Source organism: Spermophilus citellus (genome assembly GCF_964194105.1).
Source record: "Spermophilus citellus genome assembly, chromosome: 10".
In the NCBI taxonomy this organism is placed as follows: domain Eukaryota; kingdom Metazoa; phylum Chordata; class Mammalia; order Rodentia; family Sciuridae; genus Spermophilus; species Spermophilus citellus.
Window position 1 is genome coordinate 132907184 of NC_138197.1, and position 23766 is coordinate 132930949.

At 58.8% G+C, this 23766-nt stretch overlaps 1 protein-coding gene across 3 annotated transcripts in view; it reads right to left on the reverse strand.

Annotated features, from left to right (window-relative positions):
• PHF21B (PHD finger protein 21B) overlaps positions 1-23766 on the reverse strand; it is a 66306-nt gene that overhangs the window by 32937 nt on the left and 9603 nt on the right. Inside the window, exon 1 of one of the 3 annotated variants that reach the window (XM_081311839.1) lies at positions 7484-7943. The exons of the other annotated variants lie outside the window; for them this stretch is intronic. Coding sequence (XP_081167965.1) covers positions 7484-7552 — 69 coding nt within the window. The 5' untranslated portion in view covers positions 7553-7943. Of the gene's footprint in view, positions 1-7483; positions 7944-23766 lie in introns of those variants that run through there. 3 annotated transcript variants of the gene reach the window in all.

Consider the following 23766-nt stretch of genomic DNA (forward strand, 5'->3'; position numbering starts at 1 on the left):
TGGGTCTCCAGGCTCCTTGGGGACGGGAGGTTACACCAGGGCCTCCCCAGGCTCTCCAGCATGCTGACTGCAGGTCCGGGGAGTGGTCAAACCCACAGTCGCCTGAGCCGACTCCTGAGAATAAACACACATGCACCCTACTGGCCGGTCTCTAGAGAGTCCTGACAAATACAAACCGGGTCAGTGTGCCACAGTGTCCCTCACAGGGGTCAGGGGACACTTGGAGTTGGATGGACACATGTGTGGATGCCAAACACCCAGGTTCCTCATAGAAAGTCTGGGAGGGCAGGGAGGGGACAGCCCCTACTGGGACGTAGCCAGAGGACCCAGCCCTGGTCTCTTGGTGCATTTCGTCCTCGAGAGCCCCAGCTTCTCCTTGCACATCAAGGGTTGTCCTTCCAAGCACCCCGACACCCATGATAAAGCCAGGAAGGCATCCGAGCGGCCCAGCAGCCTCTGCAGCTTGCAGAGTTCGGGCTCCCGCTCTCCACGGTTCCCTCTCAACCCTGGGAGCTGGCTTCGCCGTCTTCATTCTGCAGATGAGGAAGCTGGACCCTCTGGGGATCAGGGGAGCCCAGGTCCCCACAGAATGGAGGCCTCAGCTCCTCCACGAGGATGCCCTGCCAGCTGTGAGACGGCCCTCCTGGCATCTGCCACAGGAGAGACCCTGTCATGCGGGACCCGGCAGGGGGGCCAGGAGTCAGGTGCCGCTGAGCCGTACCTCACTGAGCTGTGCCTCGGGATGGGACACACAGGGTGCTGAGGGTGCACCGACGCTCACAGACGCCCACTGCTCCAGCACCAACAGTTTCAGCGCAGCGGCTGAGGAGTCTTTGCTACAGGGTCTGAGCACCCCACGTGCAATCCAGTTGCCCATGCCATTGTCCTCAACACTGTCCATAACCCCAGCAGAAAGCCCTGCTCCAGGGAAAGGAGAAAACAGACGGGAAGGCGCTGTGCGCAGCAAGGCAGGTCACACCAGCAAAGACCTCATTCTAACCCTTGCAAATCCGAACCGGAGGCCCCTGACGGTGTGGCATGCGCCCAGGTCAGCCCAGCGCGGAGCACAGCCAGGGGACGCTAGCAAAGACAAACGCCACGGGTCCAGGAAAGAGCCCCAGCCTGAGCCTCTGCCTGGTGCTTCCCTCTCCGCCCCAGAGGGTGACCAACATGCCGCACTTTTAATATTAACCTCGTAGGCACGGTAACCCGCCTGACTCCAACCGCTGACTTCCCGTAATGCCCAAGAGCCCTCACACCAAGGGCACCAGCTCCAGGGCCAGAGGGCGGCCTCCACACCCCACCTCTCGCCCCGACCCTGCCTGTGCCTGGAGGACCCCTCAGCCTCCTCCCCCATGGGGAGGGGCCAATGAGAAGGGGGTCTTCCAGGGGCCAAAAGAAAGGTCTCCCAGGGAGCCAATGAGAAGATGGACCTCCCAGGGAGCCAATGAGAAGGCGGGTCTCCCAAGTGCCAATGAGAAGGCGGGTCTCCCAGGGAGCCAATGAGAAGGCGGGTCTCCCAGGGGGCCAATGAGAAGATGCATCTCCCAGGGGGCCAATGAGAAGGTGGGTCTCCCAGGGAGCCAATGAGAAGGCGGGTCTCCCAGGGAGCCAATGAGAAGGCAGGTCTGACACCAGGGAGCCAAAGGAGGAGAGGCGCAGCAAGAGCAGCGAGAGGGAGGAGCTGGCTGTCCCCATCTGGTGACGTCACTGGGACAAGTTCCAGTCTGGGCCAAGGCCCTCAGCTATTTGTGAGCGCCAAGTGTACACTGATGCCCCTCTACTAACCACACTCCCCAGGGGTCCGCACCTCTGGAGGTCCTCAGGAACCAGCCCCAGATGGAGGATGGAGGACCAGGGCTGCTGGTCTACATGCTATCCCCACCCCAGGCCTCAATGAGGCACAGGGGACAGGTCAAGTCCGTTTGGCACACTCAGAGCCACTTCCGGGTCAGTAGACGCCACTCCCATCCCCCAAATGAGAAAAAAGTGACCACCAGTGACCTTCTTAGATCCAGCAGAAAACGAAAGTAGGAGACAAACCCCAGCCTGGGGAGGGAGGGGACAGGCAGGCAGAGAAGCGCAGCTCCTGAGAGCAGAAGCGCCTGGTGCCAGGAGCGGGTGGGAGAACCCAGGCCTCCTTCCACGGAAGTGCAGACTCCAGCGAGGATCTCCCAAAGCCACTCCGAGGTTCCCCAGGAGGTTCTCAAGGTGGAGATGGGAGGGAAATTCCTCCCTGCTGGGCGGGAGGCCAGGAAAGCAGACGGGGCAGCTACAGTGTCCAGCTTTGGCAAGGCCCCAGCAGAGGGCTCAGAGGCACCACGGGAGGGGCGGTGTGGCCCTGCTCCCACAAGTGGCACTGCCAGTTGTGGAAGACCCAGGCCAGCTCCAAAGTCTGCAAATGCTCAGAGGAGGTGGGCCACACGGCCTTCCCGGACAGCAGGGACGAGCTGGAAGAGGAGCAGGGAAGACACAGGATCAGCAGAAACAACCAGGGCAACGATTTTGGACACAAAGGGGACACCTGAGTCTGGGGTCACCCATGCTCCAGTGCGACATGCTTCACCAACATGCCCACGTGTGCTGCCAGGCCGCAGGTCCCACGCCACACACTGAGTCACACTGTAATGTTGACAGAAGTACTGGGCTCACGGCTGGTCATCCCTGACCGGCACGCTCAGATGTGGCCTGATGGGTGCCCTGTGTAAATCACCAGGAATCAGCACAGAGACACAGATGACATCTCCCTGCCATGCTGGGCACACAGCTGGAATCGAGAGGCCAGCAGGAGCAGGATTTAGATCCAACCAGGCCAGCACGGCAAATGGAGCTATGGATGCTTCAGCCAATGGTGGGATGTGGTATTGAAAGGTTCCACCACATACCGCTTCTCAGGGCCCGACCACTGAGAGGGTGAATCACATGGGAAGCCGTCTCGGCCTTCCTGGCCAGCTCCCCTAGACAGCTGTCCTCCACCTGCAGAAGTCCCCACCACCCATACCTCGTGCACCCAGGCCACTGTTCCCCGAGAGTCTGAGGGCCAAGGGCCCAGCTCCTCCAGCAGCCTCGCCCTGAGACGAACCCAGGGTAATGCCAGCCTTGGTCTCCCCCTCTGGTCCTGGTGGGCAGTGCTGGTGGCAGGTGGGACGTCTTCCCACCCTGGCCCCTCACCCCGGGTCCAACCCTCCTTCAGCCCTTCCCTCTGAAAGCAGGAAGGCTTCCGACCACCTCTGAGCTCTGAGCTCCTGCTGGGCGCCCTGCAGCTTCCCCACCGCCTCACCCTAGGAGGGAAGGGGGCTCCAGTCTCTCCTTCCCCAGGCTGACTGGACCTCGGGCGGCTGTGGCGCTGTCCGTGGTGCTGAATCACGAGGCCAGCCAGGGTTCAGGGCTCCTCCCAGCAGCTCCACTCCCGCCTCACCAGGGAGAGGGAGCTAATCGGTTTGCCGTCACTTCCAAGTTTTGGTTAAAAATGAAATTTAAATTGTGGCCATTGTGTCACCCGAGGGGGAAAACGGGAAAATTACAACTCAGGTTTCACAATTAACACAGCTGGTTTCATGACTTTAGACCACTCTGTCCCGATGTGGAAATTGGGTGGCTTCTTCCCCGGGGAAGCAGGAGGTACCAGACTGGCTGCCTGCCCCCAGGCCCAGACCCTCACCATCCCAGGCAGAGGCCAGACTGCAGGTGAACTAAAAAACCGTGCGCATGCTTGAGTGCACAACGAAGAGAGGCCAGAAGTCATAAACGTGTGGTGCTTACAGAGTGCCCACACCCCGAGGAAGGGCAGCAACATCAGCCCTCAGTCCCCGCCCACCGAAGCTCACCTCCGCCTTTGTGCTCAGGATCCCCTACTTTTCTTTGCAGTTTTCCACGTGTGTATTTTGTGTATTGTGTGTGTGTGTACACCAGGGATTGAACTCAGGAGCACTCAACCACTGAGCCACGTCCCCAGCCCTATTTTGAATTTTATTTAGAGACAGGATCTCACTGAGTTGCTTAGCACCTCACCATTGCTGAGGCTGGCTTTGAACTCTTGATCCTCCTGCCTCAGCCTCCGGAGCCGCTGGGATTACAGGTGTGCACCACTACGCTGGTTCCATGTGTGGATTATTAAAAGGACACTCTGTTTTGTATGTTTTTGAACTTTCATAAGCAGAATCATGAAGTATTCTTCTGCAATGTTTTTTTGGATTTGGCCACCTGTTCGCTGGCCATTCACATACAGACTCAGTGGTGGACGTGTGGTTCAACACCACGAGGTCAGTGGGCAGCAGGGCTTACGCTGCTTCTACTTGCCGTTTCCCTGGGCTGCCCAGAAGATGTGGACCTGTCCACTGTGGAAGAACTTCTCTTGGCAGGCACCAGAAGGGGTCTCTGGGGCCACCTACAGGCTCTCCAGGGTCCCACTACTGCCACTCTACGCGGGCCAGCCCTGCACTGTGGTAGAGTGATCCAGGGAGGCAAGAGGCATCCCGCTGGGGTCCCCTCGGCATCCCTGGCATCTCTCTTCCTGTTCTGGGAAGTCCTGTCTGGTCTCCTGGCTCCTTTCGTAGGCTCTGGGCCACCTTCACTCCAAGGGACCAAAGACATCCACTGGGGACGGGCTGGGCCAGTCCTGTGGACTCTGCAGGCAGCCCCTGCACCTGGAAATCCCGGGAGAGGCCTGCCCGCCGCCCAGGGGGAAGGCAGGTAAACACATCTTCAGGCTCCCAGCCCCAGCCCCAACAGCAGCCGCTGGCTCAGGAATGCACTTGGGTTTCTGAAAACCTCTCCTCTAGCCTCGGGCAGCTCCAGACAGCTGGGGGCAGAGCACACCTGGTCCCGGCTGCGCCCACAGGGTCTGCATTGGCCCAGCCCAGATCTGAAGCCCAGAAGATCCCCCTGGCAGTCTGGGGACAACGCGGGTGATTAGGGGTGGGGGGCACAGGGGAGCACTGCTATCCAGGGCCACTCGTGGCTCCTCAGGGGTCGACGGCTGGCACACCCAGCAGCGCAGGCCAGGCTCACGTGTTGGGTGGGAAAGAGGTCAACAATGTGCCAGAGGCCCCTGTAGTTAGCCGTGTGTGCCTGAGATGGCACAAGGGGGTCAGAAAGTCGCCCTGGGGATTGGCAGGCTGGAGCCTCCTCCTGGCCCCAAGAGGCTCACACTGGCCCCTTCCTTCTGCCCCTAGAGGGCACCCAGAGGCAGAAAGGCCTTGGCCAACTCTGTGCCCACTTCCCCCTCCGGCCTCCCTCACGCTTGCCTGGGAGTGCCCAGGGCCCTGGGAACGTGCCACGGGCCCTCCAGCTGCCCTTCTCAGCAGCAGACCTGGCCTTCCAATGCCCCCTACCCGGGCTCTGTGCGCTCAGAAATCCACCCAAGGATGGAGGAGAAGCTGGAGAATAAGCCGCCAGCCCCCAGGGGCTGCTTGGAGAAGGACCCCCACGGCCCAGGGGCAGAGCTGCTCAGGAAAAGTGCTTAAGGGAAGCACAGCTCGGAGGAGCATCGGCTCAACATGGTCACTCTGGGACACGCCAGGTGACCTGGTGAGCTTCTAAAATCTCTCTCAGCACCTTCTTTCAGTTGAGGTAAAGTTTGCCCCACGTAAAGTGACCTTTCCAAGCCACACCCCCAGTGGTACTCACACACACACTACTGCGCACCCGCCACCTCTGCCTGGTTCCAGAACATTCCCACCACCAGACCGGGCTCCTCTCCAGAGATGTCGGCACCTTGGCCCATCAGAAGGCTGGAACTAGCAGGGGACAGAAGTGACCTGGGCGCATCCTTGTCCCTGTGTGCACCACTGACAACTCTGCTGAGGAAGCCATCGTGTGAGGGGGTGGCTGCTTGGCTCCGGGCACCTCCTCAGTGAGCGTCGCACCTGGCAGGGTCCCGGGCACCTGCCGCGTCTCCGACTAAGGTGATGGAGGACTTCCCCACCACAGGCTGGGCGCAGGGGAGTGAGGAGCACTGCCACTGTCACCAACAGTGCTAAGCAGGCGGCTTGGAAGGTCTGGCCCGGCCGACACCACAGAGTCACTTTACACGGTGGGCGCTGCGCACACGAGTCTCTTTAAAGAGACTCATTAGCTTTACTCAGACTTGACAACAGCCCGGCCGGCGGCCCCCAGGGAACCCAGCGCCTTCGCAAGGATAAGGCACCCTCCCAACCTAACGGACCAGGAAGAGCATCTGTGGCCCGCCGGCCCGGAGTCATCAGCACAGCTAATTACCACTAATTGTAATATCGTTTCTGTCTTGCTGCTAATACATTTAGACTTGCTAATCAAATCAAACCATTCCACCTTGCGCTGCCTCCAAATAAACATTTCTGCAAAACGAGAAATAAATAACTCCCAAGCTTTGTTCCCTCTGCAGCCGCGTCTGCGACACACGGCGTGGGGGAGGGGGTGGCCACTTGTCTCTGGGACCCAAGGCATAGAAGGAACTTGAGGAGGAACCAGCCTTGACTGTCCAAAACTTCCCGTCAGGCTGGAGAGGGCGACGGGGGAGCAGAGGGCCACCTGGAGGCCGAGGGGACGAAGGCGGGGGGGGGGGGGGGGGGGGACACGAAGGCGGGGGGACTAAGGCCGTGGGGACGAAGGCCAGGGGCTGCTCCTCGGAGCTGCGCTTCCCTTAATGCATTTCCTGGGCAGCTCTGTCCCTGCAGCCCTGGGGGGCCTTCTCCAAGCAGCCCCTGGGGGCTGGCGATTCTCCTCCAGACCCCTCAGGCCTCTGAGCTCCTTCCACTCACCAAGCTGGGAGCACGGTCTGCTTCTGGCCCAGCTCTGAGCGCACCGAGAGCAGCCTGTTCTCCTGGAACCCCATGGAAAGGCTGGTACAAGGCAGGTGACAGGAGGCCCCAGCTCAGTGAGCAAACAGCCCAAGTATTACACGACATCACTCTCATTTTCAGACGAGGAAACCAAGACTCAGAGATGCCAAGCGACCGCCTAGCACCTGCCTTGTACGGAGCTGGACCTGAGGACTCCTCCCTGGCTGCTCCGGCTCACAGCCACGCTCCTTCAGGACGGAGGGAGGGAGGGGGCACTGGCACCTCCACGGCCCCAAACAATGGCCACACAAGGACCAGTGAAGAAATGTGACAGGTGACCGCATTATCCAGGGCGCTCTGCTCAAGGACACCTGGAGTGACCATTCTGCGAATTCTGAAATGGAATCTGACAACGGTCACCATGAGTGCAGGTTACTATAGTGATCAAGGACTGGCTCACCGTGACACCCGCCCCCTGCCAAGGACTGGCTTGTGCTGTCCCAGGGGCCACAGGACTCCCAGCCCTGGCCCTGGGCAGCTCCCCGTGTCTTGGCCACGGCCAATTTCCATCACCAGCCTCGGGAGACTGCCTGGTGGGTGACGCAGCATGGGGCTGGCAGTGGGGTTGCCGAGACTCTCGCCTGGTGTCAGCTTTTTCGCTTCTGTGACTAAAACCCCAATCAGAACAATTATAGAGGAGAAAAGTTTATTTGGGGGCTCACGGTTTCAGAGGTCTCAGTCCACACACAGCAGCCCCGTTCCTCAGGGCTCCAGGTGAGGCAGGACATCATGGTGGAAGAGTGTGTTGGAGGGAAGCAGCTCACAAGATGATCAGGAAGCAGACAGGCTCCACTGGCCGGGTGCAAATATGCCCCCAAAGCCCCGGCCCAGTGCCCACCTCCTCCAGCCACACCCCCACTTCAGTTCCCACTGGGTGACCCCCATCAGGAGACTGACTCACAGGTTAAGACCCTGCCAACCCAATCACTTCTCCTCCGAGCCCTCATGCACCATCTCACACGTGAGCTTCTGGGGGCCACCTCACATCCAAGCCATAACACCTGCTTCTCCAGGCCGGGGCTGATCCTGTCACCTCTCCACTCTGAGCCCCAAGGAGACGCTCCAGCACACGGCCATCTCCTCCCTCAGCTTCTGTTCATCTCACGGCAGGGAGGGCGGAGCGAGGCTGAGAGTAAGCACAGAGTGGACACACCTGGTCACCCCCACAGTCGGCAACCCCACCAGGCTGGTCCTGCTGAACCCACTTCACAGATGAGGAAGGGGAGGATGCAGGCCGCGTGACTCCACACCGTTTCCTCCCGCTCCCCGTGGGGCCAGCAAGCTCTGGCCTGGCATCCCACGGGCCCTCTTCTGCCCAAGCCACAGCCACATGGTTCCCACACAAAACTAAGAAATGGGACGCTCACCCACACCCAACAAAGATGTCGATTTTAATTAATTTCAGACTTTGTATGTTTCTGGCAATTATTTGTAACAAGGTTTAAGGAGGGCATTTAAAATTAATTGTGACTTTTATCTGGAAATCAATGCTTATTTTTAAGTAGCTCATGAGGGCAAGGGTGTAGTACAGAGCAGCTTCGCCAGGCAGGAGGCACCTGGGGCTGGAGGAGAGGCCAGGAAGGGAAGGCGTCCCCCTCGACGAGATGGAGATGGCTGAATGGTGACAGAACGAGGTCCGACTAGAGCCAAGGTGCGCACAGGCAGACCTGGGCAGAGACCTACTTAATAACCTGAACGGGGGCGGGAGAGGTGGGCTCCTTTCACCTTTCGGCAGTTAACTGCAGGCCAAGGGGGATACCTCAGGGCTTGGGAAGCGGGCAACCTGGGGCTGAGGCCGCAGGGTGAGCTCCCTTGAGGCAGGGGCCTCCCTCCCGGATACCAGGGACTGGGGAGGAACCCCGTCTGCACCAGCAGGCAGGCCTGTCCCCAAACATGTGGCCAAAGGGCAGCTAGTGGAGAGCTCTTAGGGCACCTTTTGTGCTTTAAATATTAAAAAAAAAAAAAAATTACAAGAAATTAGTTTTAAAATCTAATCTAGGAAAAAATCAGTGCAGATGAAACTTCCAAATACCAACATGAAACATGAAGAACACTGCCAGCACCACAGACCGTTCATAAAACGCCGTGTCCTTCTCCTCATGCCGTTCAGTCACGGCATCAAAACTGAACACAGTCCCGTGAGTTACGACCATCATCCCACAACACCGCCAAAGGCCTTCATACCGTACGAGATGCTATTATCTCCATCTTACAGATGGGGAAACTGAGGCTTAGGAAGACTTCACACCTCAACTGCGTGTGAGAGAGAAGTGTTCTCAAGACCTGGAGCTGAGCTCCTTTCCATGCCCTAGTCTCCTCAATCTTTCCCGAAGTTAGAAAGGCACAGCCATCACTGCCACCATGATCGTCACCACCAACACCCCACTGTGACCATCATCACCATCATTGTCATTATCACCACCATCACCATCATCAACCCCACTATGATCATCACCATCATCACTACAACCACCATCACCATCGCCAGCATCACAATAATCAACATCACCATCATCACTTTCATTACCACCACCATCACCATCACATCATCACCACCACCACCACCACCACCCAACTATGATCATTATCATCACCATCATCACTACCATTATTGTCATGATCACCATCATCATTATCACCACCATCAGCAGCATCCTACCATCATCATCATCACTACCAGAATCCTATCACCACCATCACTATTACCACCATCAACACCACCACCAGCCCAACATCATCATCACCAGTATCACTCTAATCCACATCACTACCCATATCACTTTCATTATCACCATCACTATCATCATAACCATTTCAGCATCCATCATTATCTCCTTATCAACACCACTATGTATCACCGTGGCCAGCATGACCTCTTTCTTCACAGTAGTCACCATCAACACAAGAGATACAAGATCTACTAGGGGCTACAGCAGCATGACAGCCCCGCTTTTCCTCTTGGTCCGCACCCAGGGCAAGGGTCAACCTTGTCCAGAGCTAGGTTCTCACCTCCAGGTGCTCCACGCCTGTGGAAAGCACTATACAGAGCCCACACCCACTGGGGAAGCTCCTGACCCCCACCCAGGGAGGCACCAGGCCCTCGGAGGTAGGGGAAGCTTGGGGACACAGATGAAGGCAGTCGAGGGGCAGGTGAAGACGGACTCTGAAGGAAGCCTAGAACCCTGTATTTCAAAGTGTACCTAAGAGTTTAAAAATACACAGCTGGGCATGGTGGTACACGCCTGTGGTCCTGGCGACTCTGGAGACAGAGGCAGGAGGATCCCAAGTTCCAGGCCAGCCTGGGCCACTTAGTGGGAATGAGTCTCAAGATAAAAATTTTTTAAAGGGCTGTGGGTGTAGTTCAGTGGTAGAGCACCCTGGGGATCAATCACCAGTAACACAATATAATATGAATATACATTTGTACACACACACGTATAGCATTAAGCATGATAATTGAACTTTTAGACGTGTTATACTTATTTATATTTAAATCTTGCTCCATGGTTTATCAATTTAATTTGTAGGGTGGTGGGACTGTTTGCCCTATTATTTTTTCATTAAAAACTTTTTTTTTTGAGAAAATCACATTCAGAGTGCAGTCTGTTCCTGTCGTTCCCTTCTAGAACCACAACATTACCTGCTGGCCACCGAGAGAGCTGCAGGCCCAGGCGGGGGAGGGACAGAGGGCACTGCAGACACTGTGACCTGGGATTGTCAGACCTGTTAAGCAATGGCAGATCTCACAAACACAAGTGCATGGTCAACAGGGCCCAGCTGCCTGGCAGATGCGACCTGAACACAACCATCTTCAAGATGATGGTGGCAGCATGTGTGTCTTCTGCTATCTTGTAACCAACTCCACAGGGGCTCGCAAGAGGGTGTCCTCTAGACACGACACTCCACTGCTTAGGTGTAACCCTTGGTGACTTCTATACACACACACCATCATGGACTCAGGGACACAAACACCAGCAGTGACATTCAGTTTCTAGTGTGCCCCTGGCACCACCCAGTGAGGTGCATCTGTTCAGTCCACAGACAGTGCTGACGCTCTCCGACTGAGTGACGAGGACACTGCAGCTCATGGCTGATTTGCCTCCAAGACTGCCAAGCTCTATGTAAGTATGAAGAACCTAGTCTGCTTCCTTGGCCACAAGAGTAACGTTTCCTCCTAGGGCTGGTGTTACATTCAGGCAGCTTACAAAACACTTCCACCTGCAATAGAACCAGGGTAGTAATGGTGGCTGTCACTGTCACCCCTGATGTTATCACCCTCATCACTGTAAGCACCACTGCCATCATGGTGTCTGTCAACACAGCAGCATCTCCCGCACCACCATCCCATCACCACTACCTCCAGAGTCAAGTCACCATCCCAGTCTCCACCACCACCTCCAGTCACCATCGTCACCATCATCACCATCACACCACCACCACCTCCAGCATCACTGTCACCATCGTCACCACCTCACCATCACCCATATCACCACAGCACCACCACCTCCAGTCACCATCGTCACCGCCATCATCACCATCACACCACCACCACCTCCAGCATCACCGTCACCATCGTCACCACCTCACCATCACCCATATCACCACAGCACCACCACCTCCAGTCACCATCGTCACCATCATCACCATCACACCACCACCACCTCCAGCATCACCGTCACCATCGTCACCACCTCACCATCACCCATATCACCACAGCACCACCACCTCCAGTCACCATCGTCACCGCCATCATCACCATCACACCACCACCACCTCCAGCATCACCATCACCATCGTCACCACCTCACCATCACCCATATCACCACAGCACCACCACCTCCAGTCACCATCGTCACCGCCATCATCACCATCACACCACTACCACCTCCAGCACCACCATCACCATCGTCACCACCTCACCATCACTCATATCACCACAGCACCACCACCTCCAGTCACCATCGTCACCACCATCATCACCATCACACCACCACCACCTCCAGCATCACCATCACCATCGTCACCACCTCACCATCACCCATATCACCACAGCACCACCACCTCCAGTCACCATCGTCACCGCCATCATCACCATCACACCACCACCACCTCCAGCATCACCATCACCATCGTCACCACCTCACCATCACTCATATCACCACAGCACCACCACCTCCAGTCACCATCGTCACCGCCATCATCACCATCACACCACCACCACCTCCAGCATCACCATCACCATCGTCACCACCTCACCATCACTCATATCACCACAGCACCACCACCTCCAGTCACCATCGTCACCGCCATCATCACCATCACACCACCACCACCTCCAGCATCACCGTCACCATCGTCACCACCTCACCATCACCCATATCACCACAGCACCACCACCTCCAGTCACCATCGTCACCGCCATCATCACCATCACACCACCACCACCTCCAGCATCACCATCACCATCGTCACCACCTCACCATCACTCATATCACCACAGCACCACCACCTCCAGTCACCATCGTCACCGCCATCATCACCATCACACCACCACCACCTCCAGCATCACCGTCACCATCGTCACCACCTCACCATCACCCATATCACCACAGCACCACCACCTCCAGTCACCATCGTCACCGCCATCATCACCATCACATCACCACCACCTCCAGCATCACCGTCACCATCGTCACCACCTCACCACAGCACCACCACCTCCAGCTTCACCATCGAGGTCTCCATCACACACATCACCGTGTTCTGCATCACCATCCCATCACCACCCTTGAGTCACCATCATGATTACTGTCAACATGTGACCATCACCCGTGTCATCACACCTCCATCAAAACCACCACCATCATCACTAACATCACCTTTATCATTGTCATCATCACCATCATCATCACCACCACCAGTGTCACCTCACAATAGTTATCAACCACATCATCATCAAATCACCATTGTGATCCACAGGAATCCAGAGGTCCTTTCTTGAGGGGTACAATGACGATCTAGGCTTTGGATCAGGTTGGATCTTGTTAAAACAAGAGGGCAGCCCAAGCAGGAGACCTGCCTGGCCAAGCTCCGGGACAGCAGGTGTCGGTGTCTCTCGGACACAGTCAACAATTAACACTGGGACATGAGGCTGAAGAAAAGATCCAAGGCCTCACAGGAGAGGCCATCTGTCCACTGCAACCAACTCTTGAATCGTACCCCGCAGGCCGCGGACTGCGGAACTGTTCCCTGGAGCCTGGCGCCTCCACCTGCCGAGGTCCTGTGGTTGGGGCCCCGCCCAGGCTCCAGCACAGCAGCTCCTGCTCTGAGGGACTGCAGCCTGGGCGAGAAGCGGAGGAGACACGGGAATGAGGCTGTTGGCAACAGGGAGCTGGGATGACGTCCACGCACAGGTGAGCGACATCACGGCGGAACTTCAAGGCACCACGTTAGCAGCAGCATGGCTGGAAGAGGGGAGGCTGGAAGACCTCCCAGGAGGCTTCTGGACCATTCCAGGTGAGAGCGGCTGAGGTGGCCAGGGCGGGGAAAATAAATGTCTAGGACACGCAACTGGTGAGATGAGGACAAGGATGTCTCTGAAGCCAGCACCAGAAGGTACAAGCAGGACACATGGCCTCTTTCCAGCCCCCGCCGTGTGCTGGGCTCTGGGCTGGGAGGCTGGCCCCAGCTCTGCTTCCTGAGCACATCTGGCCACGACCGAGTCCCCCAGGAGTCCCCGTCCTTCCTACAGCGGGGCTCCTTCCGTGACAGCTTGCTGTCTCCAAAGAAGGCCACTGCAGGCCCAGGCCACTCATCTTCAGAGCCATGCACCTCCCTCTGAGGTGGCCGGGTCCCAGCCTCCTGCCCAGCCTTTATGGAATGGCCTCACGGCCGAGGTAGGGCACAGCAGGAGCGTGTGGGCCAGTCCTCAACCTCAGCTTTCTTACCGTAAAGCTACCACTGGTGGCAGGGCCTGAGACCCCCGACACTGCTGCCCAGATGTTAGCCGCTGTTCGTGAGTGAAAGACCCAAGGGAACCGGTCCCACCGCCTGCAGGCCACGTCTCCAGGGCAGAGACCTGCCAGGGGCTGGGGAGCCCGCGGGAGGCCCCCACCTTCCCTGGCAGTGAGGTCAGGATTATGACCCCCGAGTCACAGGACACAGTGCGGTGGAACGTGGCCACGCTGGACGCCCCGGAGACGACCGGCAAGGCTTTGACTCCGCCCAGGCTTGCCCTCGGCACCACTGAGAGGGTCCAGGAGAACAGGGAGGTGTTCAGTGCCCCTGGGGGTGTGATCCCACAGGACTGCAGACAGACCAGCACCACTGTCCACAACACCCAAAGCAGGAAGCAGCCCGTGTCCCGGACAGACAGACAAACGCAACGTGGCCCATCCATGGAGTGGAAAACCATTCAGCCATAGAAAAGAAGGGAATTCTGGCATGTGACCCAACATGACAGGCCTCGGAGGCAAATCAGCTAAAAAAGACATGGTGGGGCTGGGGCTCAGTGGCCAGCGCTTGCCTAGCACGTGGGGGCACCGAGTCCATCCTCAGCACCACACAAAAATCAAAAAATAAAGACACTGCATCCACCTACAACTAAAAACCCAATAAATAAATAAATAAGTAAATAAAGACACGTGTGTGACGGTCACCTGAGGTGCCTAGAGTCGTCAAGGCAAGGGGGAGAACGGGGCTGCTGGTGCGGGGAGGGGACAGGGGCTGCTTAATGGGCAGAGGTTTATCTGGGAAGACAGCGGCACTCTCGAGAGGGCTGGTGGTGGCGGCCACATGACGTGGATGGACCTGCTGTCATGGGACCATGCACCAAAAACTGGCAAGGTGCTGAGCCTCACGCTGTGTGTGTGTGTGTGAACATGCCGGCCCATAGCAATGCCGGCCCAGGTTCTTCAGCAAAGTCAGGATGTGCAAGCAAGAAAAGATACCCAGAGTGCATGTGGAGGAGGCGCTGAGCCATTGGAGGGACAGCCACAGGGGGAGCCCGCCATGCAATCGTTGATCCTGGCCCTCAACGGGGTCGGGGGGAGATCAAGCCATCCCAGTTGAGGGACCCGTCAGCTTTCAGTGCTCCTGACTTCAGGTCTGGGCACTGCGAGGGCCAGGCAGGAACGAGAGGCCCCTAGAGAGCGCAGAGGCCTGGCACACAGTGAAGGGTCCCGCAGTGGAAAGAAATGGGCACCTGGCCACCCTGCAGGCGAGGCAGACACCCTGACGTGTCACGGATGGCAGAGGACCTCTGTGTGCCGCGGCTTGTGCTCCAGTGACGTGGGACACAGGAGACAACAGCACTGGGTCCTGATGTGTCTCCTCCCTCAGGGAAGCAGCAGAGGGCCTGGGGAGCCATAGCCGGGAGTTAAAGGGCCAGGGCCTGGTCACCTGCCAGGGCAGCTCCTTAGAAAGCTGGGGGGAGGTGACACCCAAGACCCGGCTGGGGGCTCTGTGTGACTGACTGCCAGTCTGTCCCACCTGCATTCTGTGCCCCAGGGAGGCCCTCAGGCCAGCTGGCCAGGTGGCAGAGGACCACCTGGGCACAGGGGACAGCACGGCCACCGGCACTGCTTCTCCAGCCAGTTTTGCAGGAGGAGGTCTCTTCCAGACGCGCTCAGTGAAGAGCAGCCGAGCATGAGGGTCTTAAAACGAAAAGGGGTGAGCTGGGGCCTTGAAGACCCGGTGAGAGGGGGTGCGTCTGACCCTCCTCTAGCGAGCCCCTCCTGACCTCCTCAAGGGACAGGGGCTGGACAGAGGGGTGGACCAGAGGTGCTGAGGTTGAGCAGGAATTCGGCTGTTAACCCCCTTCCTGCCTCAGAGGCCACGAAGGACCACAAGTGACCACTGCTGGGAGAACAAGTGTCTGGCACGGCCCCTGAAGCCACACTGCAGGGAAACCGCTGCCCAGGGTGGAGGATGGGGCAGCACACCAGAGCAAGGTGCTCGGCACCCCCACCTGCCCCAACCCAGGGTGGTGAGTGTCACATTACGCGATCTCACCGGGACATAAACAAAGCGGAGGAGGAAGAGCCCAGGGTAGCACTCAGCTCAGGCCCCACCTGCAGTGCGCATGGTCAGCTTGGCCCGTGGGACCCTGGGGCCTCTCGGTCAAGAAGGTGCCCTTGGGCTCGGGTTGTGGCTCAGTGATGGAGCGCTTGCCTTGCCTATGTGAGGCCCTGGGTTCGATCCTCAGCACCACATAAAAATAAACAAAATAAGGTGTTGTGTCCATGTATAACTAAAAAAATGTTTAACAACAACAAAAAAGAATGTGCCCTTAACAAAATCTCCCGCCTCTGGCGAGTCTGACCTCGAGCAAAGGCCGTCCCGCGGGTCTCACCCCTGCCTCCTGCAGACCACAGGGCATCCTGGACACCTCATGTCCTAGACGCTCAGCGCCACCCACAAACCAAAGCCAAACCCCACCTGTCCCCTGCGCCTCTCTTTCCCAGACACCTGCACAGCAAGTACGGAGACAGCGGCTGTCAGACGGGGGTCATGGAGGGGACTTCGTGGCTTGGAGGAGGGGGCGGAGGGAAGGCACAGGCCGCAAAGCCTCAGGAGCAAATGGGCCAAGGGACAGCAAAGTCCTTTCCACCCACAAAGGGGGGACTCACGCAGAGATCACGCTGCCACCTAGGAGCTGGGGACGTGGAACAGTCACTTGAGGTTTCAGGGCCTCATTTCCTGGAAGGGAGAGTTGCCTCTGGAATCTGGGGCTGCCCTCCCTGCTGGGGACCCTGAGCAGGGAGAACCATGCCCTGCGGGTCCCAGAGGGAACTGGGCACTTCTCACGATCGGGGCAGCCTGGGGAAGCCCGGGCCTCTGCCAGAGCACCTGACCTCCTCTGCCCCCTCGCTGGGCCTCACAGCCACTCCTGGACACCTGCCACATGGCAGGGACTGAGGGCTCTGGGACGGTGGGGAGCCTGGGTGGGGACACCGGAGCCCACAGTGGGGTGCAGATGGCGTCCACTGGAGATGACAAGGAGGCAGTAATGGGAGAGACCCAGGCACCCTCCACCCCCCCCTCCTGCCCAGCACCCGAGGGCCATCCCAGAGTGACCCACTGGTCTTCCATGAACATTCTCCATGGATCCAAACCAAGGCACCAGAGCCGGAGGGTGTGAAGCACACACAGCCCCAGAGGGACAAGTGGCCCTTTATAAACAACCTGCACATAGCACCTATGTCCAGGCCACACACACCTGCCCAGTCCCATCATGTGTCCAGGGCTGCAGGACAGGGGTTGTGGGGGGGGACCCCACTCAACCAAACTCATTACAGCAGTGGGTGTCACAGGACAGACATGGGGCACAACACAGGGCTCCCAGGCAGGGGTCAGCAGGGAAGCAGGCCTGAAGCCGGGATCAACCCCAGCAGGACGTGGCAGTCGGGCTGCACAGAGGTGGCATGTCCCTGCGGCGGAGAATGGCTGGGCAGCTCCTAGGCTCGGTTCGACTCACCCTCAGCCACCGAGGTGTGGGGCCACTTGTTACCACGGCACAGCTGACCAATACAATGCCACAGCTGCATCGCCCTCCTGGACACAGGGCCACTGTCCCCGGGACAAGGCTGAGAAGGTGTGCAAACTCAAGAACCCCCTGCAGGACCAGACATCTCAGCAGGACAGAGACCCTCCCGCCCACCTGTGAGGAGAGAAGCCCATCAGCGTCCCCATCAACTGGCCACTGGCACTCTCTACCCACAGGAGACCACGGTCCACCCACAGCAAAAAGCAGGGGTCAGGTCACTGTGAGGAGGGCTCTGGCCGTGGCTTCTTTGTGCCTTCCAGCGGCACAGCTGGAGTGGGGACAGGGTCCTCAACCAGGGCACAGCTGTCGGAGCACAGGCAGGGGGACATCAGACTGAGCCACCGGAGAGACCTTAGGGGCTGTCTGAGCCCCAGCCGGACCCAGGAGCAGGAGGTCCACCCCACGGCCCTCCTACCGTCCTGCCCCAACATTGGTCAGCATGATTGGGGCCAATGCCCCACACAGGCGACCCCAAATGCACCATCCCATAAGCCTCAGCATACATCCAGGAGGCAGGAACCTCCGAGAGGTGCCCTTCCACCCGAGGAACTGACACCTGGACGTGGGAGGGCAGGTGGAGCCAGGCCCAGCCAGGAGTCCAGGCCGGCTCTGTGCCTTCAGCCCCCATGGAGGAGCTGCGGCCCCACAGCCCACTCCCTGTCCCCCAGCAGAGACCTCAGTTCTGTCCCAGGACGGGAGGACCCAGGCACACAAAGTGCAGGTGTGCCATCAGGTGCTGGAGGACAGGAGGAAGCTGGCCTCCTGACCCTGAACTGGCCTGCAGCAGTGGCCCAGACCCTGCCTGGCCTGATCAGCCATCCCCAGCCTCCACACCCATGGGCTGGCCCTGTCCTGTTTCCACTTCACCTTCACCGGAAAGAGGTGGTCACTTCATCCCCATTTGACAGACTCAGAGACTGACTCCCAGACGGTGGGCTCCTCCCCGGTCTCCTGCTCAGGGGGAGAAAAGGCCACAGCCAGGGACCAGCCACTCCAAAACCCCCTGCAGTTCAGAGACAAGCTTCCCCGCCCGCCCGCATGGGCCCCAGCACCATGCTTGGAGGTGGGTGCTTGTTATAATCTGCCTTGTCTTCAAGGGCCCTGCTGACCTTGAACGACCTCAACCTGATGTATCTGCAAAGACCCTCTTTTCAAATAAGGTCGCATTCTGAGTTTCCAGAAGGAGAGAGTTTGGGGAGACACTGGCCAACCCAGTGCATCTGCCAGACTGGAGTTGGGGGATGGAGCTACTGGGGTGCCCACACACAGGACGCAGTGGGCTCCTCGCGGGTGTGCCCCAATGGCAGAGCGCTGATTGACACCCTGCTAGAAAGGCTGTCATGAGTGGCACGGAGGCTTTACTCTCTGAGGCTGTTACACAGCAGCTATTCTGAACATGGTGAGTCAGGAACATCCGGGAAAATCTGGGGCTCACCCGACTCGGTGGCTCTCCAGAGTGGAGAGTGTGACATTAACGTGTGCGCCCTTTGGAAACCAGCCAGCTGAGGGTGTCACCCAGATTCATCCTCAGTTGGCAGCAAGGAGAAGCTGTTCAGAAGCAGGACAGATGGAGGGGGAACAGGCAGCCTCTTGTCCTTCCTCGTGGCCATCCAGCCTGCAGGGACGTGGGGCTCCCTGTCCCACCTCCTAGGAGACTTGAAGCTTCTACAAGCCACCCGGCCCCGTGGGACTCCACTTCTTCATCTGTTACCACCAGGCTCAGAACACACGGTCGCCACACCACTGAATCGGCCATGTGTAGCTCAGCTCCCGGCTGTAGGGACACACCCGGGAGGAGCCCACGGTGTCCGGCATGACTGGCACCCCAACAGCCCCTCCCTCCCAGCTCCAGTCTGGGCTGGGCACGACCAGCTTCCACGGGCAGACGCACTGGGTTGAGCAGTGTCCCCAGATTCCATCCATCTGGAAACTCAGAATGCGACCTTACTGGAAAAGAGGGTCTTTGCAGATATAAAAGACCCTCTGGTTGAGGTCAGTCGGGATCAAGGAGGCCCCTAAAGACTTCGAGGCAGAGCCTGAGAGAAGATGGCCAGTTGATGTGGAAGCAGAGACCCAGTGATGCACCCACCAGCCCAGGAGCACCAGGAGCCCTGAAGTGGGGGGAGGCGGGAAGGCCCCTCCCCCAGCGCCTTCAGGAGGAGCACAGCCTGCTCACCCGCGGCTCAGACTTCCGGCCCCCAGAACTCGGGGAGAAGTACTTTGTTGTTTGAAGCCCCCAGTTTGTGGCCTCAGGAACTTGCTCAGTAGAGGACAGTTACAGCTCGGAAGGAAAGCAAGTGACCCAGGTCCCTGAGCTCAGGAACAGCTGTTCCAGGGGGACGGTCCCCCAGCCCAGTGCCCAGCCCCTTCCTCTCGGGTGCTGCCCTCCACTTGCACCTGGTCCAGAGATGGCCCCGGCCACACGTCCCCATACCCCTTACAGGCTGCCGATCACAAGGAATGAGTTACACCCCCCCCCCCCACCCCGGCCCACTGTTTGTGAATTAGTGTCATCACAAGAAAGAAGTCCAGATAAAAACACTCAGTCCAGGCACACAGATCAGCACCCCCGCGAGGGGGCCTGCCGCGCCAGCACGGGGCACTGGCGCGCAGCCCCACCTTCCAGGCCGGCCACGCTCCCTCTGCACCGGCTCCTGCCAGCCAGCAAGGTCCTGGCCCCAGCGCCATGTTTACCTTTTTCATCAATTAAACAAAGCTGAAGAGAGGCCGTCACAGCCTCGGGAGAGCGGGTGGGCGCATCCCTCCCCCCTCCCCCGTCACCAAGGTGGGGGCACGCAGGGGGGGGGATAAATTACTGCACAGTAAGTCCAGCCGCGCCAGGATGTAATAAAATGTGTTGCTAAGATACAAGTACCAAGAAGTTCATTAAAGGACACTTTAACCAGGCTGCCAGGCTCCTCTCCCTTCCAAGGCAGCTTATTTGGTACTGTCCCTTGTGTTTATAATTAGATCCCCAGTAGGAGAGGCCGCGGGCCCATTCAACTCCACTCGGCAGAGCACGATGACTTCAGGGAGACCCTGGCTCCGGGTGGGGCACGGAAGGGGGTGTTACAGGACAATCTCACGAATGGAAACAGATCCGAGTTCCACTTAGTTACCTAAGTGGGGGACAGAGCCTGGATAAACCCCAACAGCTCCCTGCACCGTCAACCTGCAGGGGCTCAGGGGCCCCTGGACTGCAGAATCCTACCCCCAGGACCCAGGACTATGCCACAACCTGGAGTCTCATGGCCTTTGAATCTTGAGGACCATCCCAGAGCCCAAGAGAATCTCAAGGCTGCAGCCTCGGCACATCCGGGTTGGACCCCCCTAGTAATGGCCAGCTGTAAGTAGCCACCACGCAGGATGGTGCCTGTGGGCAGGAGGTGATGGCGGGGTCACTGCCAACATGATGGTGCTACCAAGGGGAGCAAGGTCAGAGGAGGGACATCAGAGCCTAGGCTCAGGCCTGAAGGAGTTTGCAGCCAGGGGTCAACACTGGAGGAAACGTGGCAGGGGCTCAGGTGAGTCACATCAGCCTGCAGCAGTGTCCCTTTCGGCTGCACTGCCCTGCCCACTCCGCACAGCAAGAAACCACGCTGGCACAGGTGAGCAGGCTTCCAGAGGCCGTGCCACCCAAGCACAAGGGAGAGGCTCAAGTGTGCTCTCCCTGCCCAAGGCCGGGACCCCAGGGTGTCAGTGGCAGCCACAGAATCCCTGATGGCCACAGGGTTCCTGAACCCAGAACCTCAGCATGCAGGAGGACCATGCTGCCCCCCGTCCCGGGGCCAGGGGGCTGCTTCTCCTCTGGGCTTGAGTGGTGGCTGGGCAGGTGAAGACCTCCAGCCTGGCAGGTCAGCTCTTCCTCCAGCCTGGCAGGAGCCAGCCCGAGGGTCACTCCCAGCCCGCAAGCACTTCCTCTAGCTGTGCCGTCCCGACTCAAAGGCAGGAGTGGCCACGTTGGACGCCCTCGCGTCCACTAGTTCTCGATCTCCTCACACTCCTGCTCCCCAGCCACACGAGCCGTCACGGGAAGCCCGGGCCATTTCCTCTGCCAGGAACACTCTTCCCACAGAAGGCCACTGGCTCCCTCCAGCTTCTGCAGGGCTCTGCTCCAACGCTGCCTTCTCAGGGACACCCCCCCACCCCCATCACCTCGCTACAACCCCACTCCCAAGGCTTCCCCCCTCCCCTGCTTCTTGCCAGGGCACCCACCTCCCAGCCCCCCACATTCCCTTACTATCTCGTTTACTAGGCTCGTCTGGTCTGGTACCTGTCTCCCCTCTGCCTGAGAGCACCCCCGGCCCCTGTCCACAGCCATGTCTCCAGCACAGAGAAGGCACATGCTGAATGTCACCTGCTCATACGCCCAGGCTGCCGGCGCCTCCTCACCAAGAACCCCCTCTTCTGGACACACAGAGCCACCCAGGCCTGGGGAGGAGGTCTAAGGCACAGAGGGCTCTGTCATCTTGGTCCCTTTCAGTCTCTTCTGCTGAATGCTCTGGGCACCTGGGTGTCTTTAAAGCCCAGCCACAGGTGGCTCCAGACCACGCTTCCAACATGCCCACGGCTGTCACCTCCAGCGCCTGCAGCTGTGACAGTCTCTAGGGCCCTCTGGCCTCAGCCCACGGTGGCCCCAGTGACTGTCTTGTCACTTCCCCTTCCAAGCCAGGACAAGCTCTTGGGGACCTTCTTGCAGTGGAAGCTGGGAGCCCGGGAGCAGCGTGTGGGTGGAGAGAACCCTGCAGCAGGGGGGCTGTCAGAGGGCAGTCAGGAGGTCACACGGCGCGTCTCTGTGCGCTGCGCACACCGCCAGGGCAAACTCATCACGGGCGCGCCTTGGTGTTGCTGACTGTGGGAACTGCTGCCTGTCACTTGGTGAGCTGCCCTCACGCTGAACTCTGGATCACAGCATATATATGCACATATCCTTAATTACATCCCCAAGTTCAATTGCACGTATGGGCTGGCTTTCCGCCTGAACGACGTCACGGAGAACCCCTCTTGTCCCTTTCCCTGCTCCCCTGCCCCAGGCCCTTCTCTTTTCTGGGGCAGACAGCCTCTCCCAGCTCTACCCAGTGACAGCCTGTAGACCCCTTTGCTGCCACACTCAAGACCCCGCAGGCAGGCAATATGCCCCCAAAGGCGACAGCAGTCACAGCTGTCAGCTCCTCTTCCCTCTGGGCGCCAACTCCCCCTCCCCCTCCCAGCCCACGGTGGGCCTCGACCCCTGTGTACACACTCCGCAAGCAGCAGGTGTACACCAGGGCTGGGAGAAACCGTGTGCAGGTCCTCCTCCCATGCACCTGGGACACAGAGCTGGACACTCACCCACCTCACAGACCAGCAGCCATTCCAATTCAACAGGTTTCACAACCAGATGATTTTGAACACACGAGGCTGGGGAAGGTGGCCCTCTCTTACTTGTACCAATCGGAAGTCACCTGCTCTGAGTATCTGACAGCTGTTCTGAAACCAACAGGATGCGGCCGGGGTCCTCTCCTGGGGGCCCTGTTGTCCACACACAAGGGCAGGTCCCAGCACCTCTCTCCTGGGGCAAGGCTCCAGGAAAGCAGCTTCCCACAGGAAACTTCAGCAAACCGCATCTTGCTGTGGGAGCAAACTGGAGGCTCCCCTGAGGCCACAGTGAGATTGGTGGAAGACGAGCTCTGTCCCTGGACTTGATTCCCCTGCCCCACAGCCCACCTGCACCCTCAGTCTCCCTGGTGTAAGACAGAGTGTGCTCCAAAGCCCCGTCTGATACTCTCACCTGAAGGGTTTGGCGTCAGAAGTCTTCTGCCAAGTCCAGGCCACATGGACCCTCGGCTTCTACCGAGTCCAGGCCTGTGTCCAGGCCTGTGGCCGGATCCCGGCTCTGGACACACCTAACACCAAGGTCTCTGTCCCAACAAAAAGCTGCAGTAGCCTCTGCTCTCCCGCGGCGGTGCCACCTCTGGCCCGCCAGCCTCCGGCCCGCCAGCCTCCATTTCCCATACCATGTTCCTAAAGCAGCTCGATGACGTCAGAGGACACCCCCTCACTCGGCTTCTCTCCTGCACAGCAGCATCACACCAGCCCATGGACACCCACTCCGGACGGCCCTGCCTGGCAAGCAGCACTGGGCGACCAGGACCAGCCAGGGGGCCCCTCCTGCCCCTCCTCAGGATGAGGGTTCAACTCAACCCTGGGCAAGAATGTGAAGTCCCCAGCGGGAGCAGCCCTTCCCACTGCGCCCCAACCAGACCTGCAGGAGCGCCAAGCCAAAAGCTAAATCGGATCACGTAAGGCGCAGCCCGGGCGAGACGGCGAGGGACACCGGCTATTGGCAGTCAGAGGCTGTAACCGAGGAAGCCGCATCAGCAGTCTCCCCACTCGGGAGCAGCTACTCGAACAATAAGT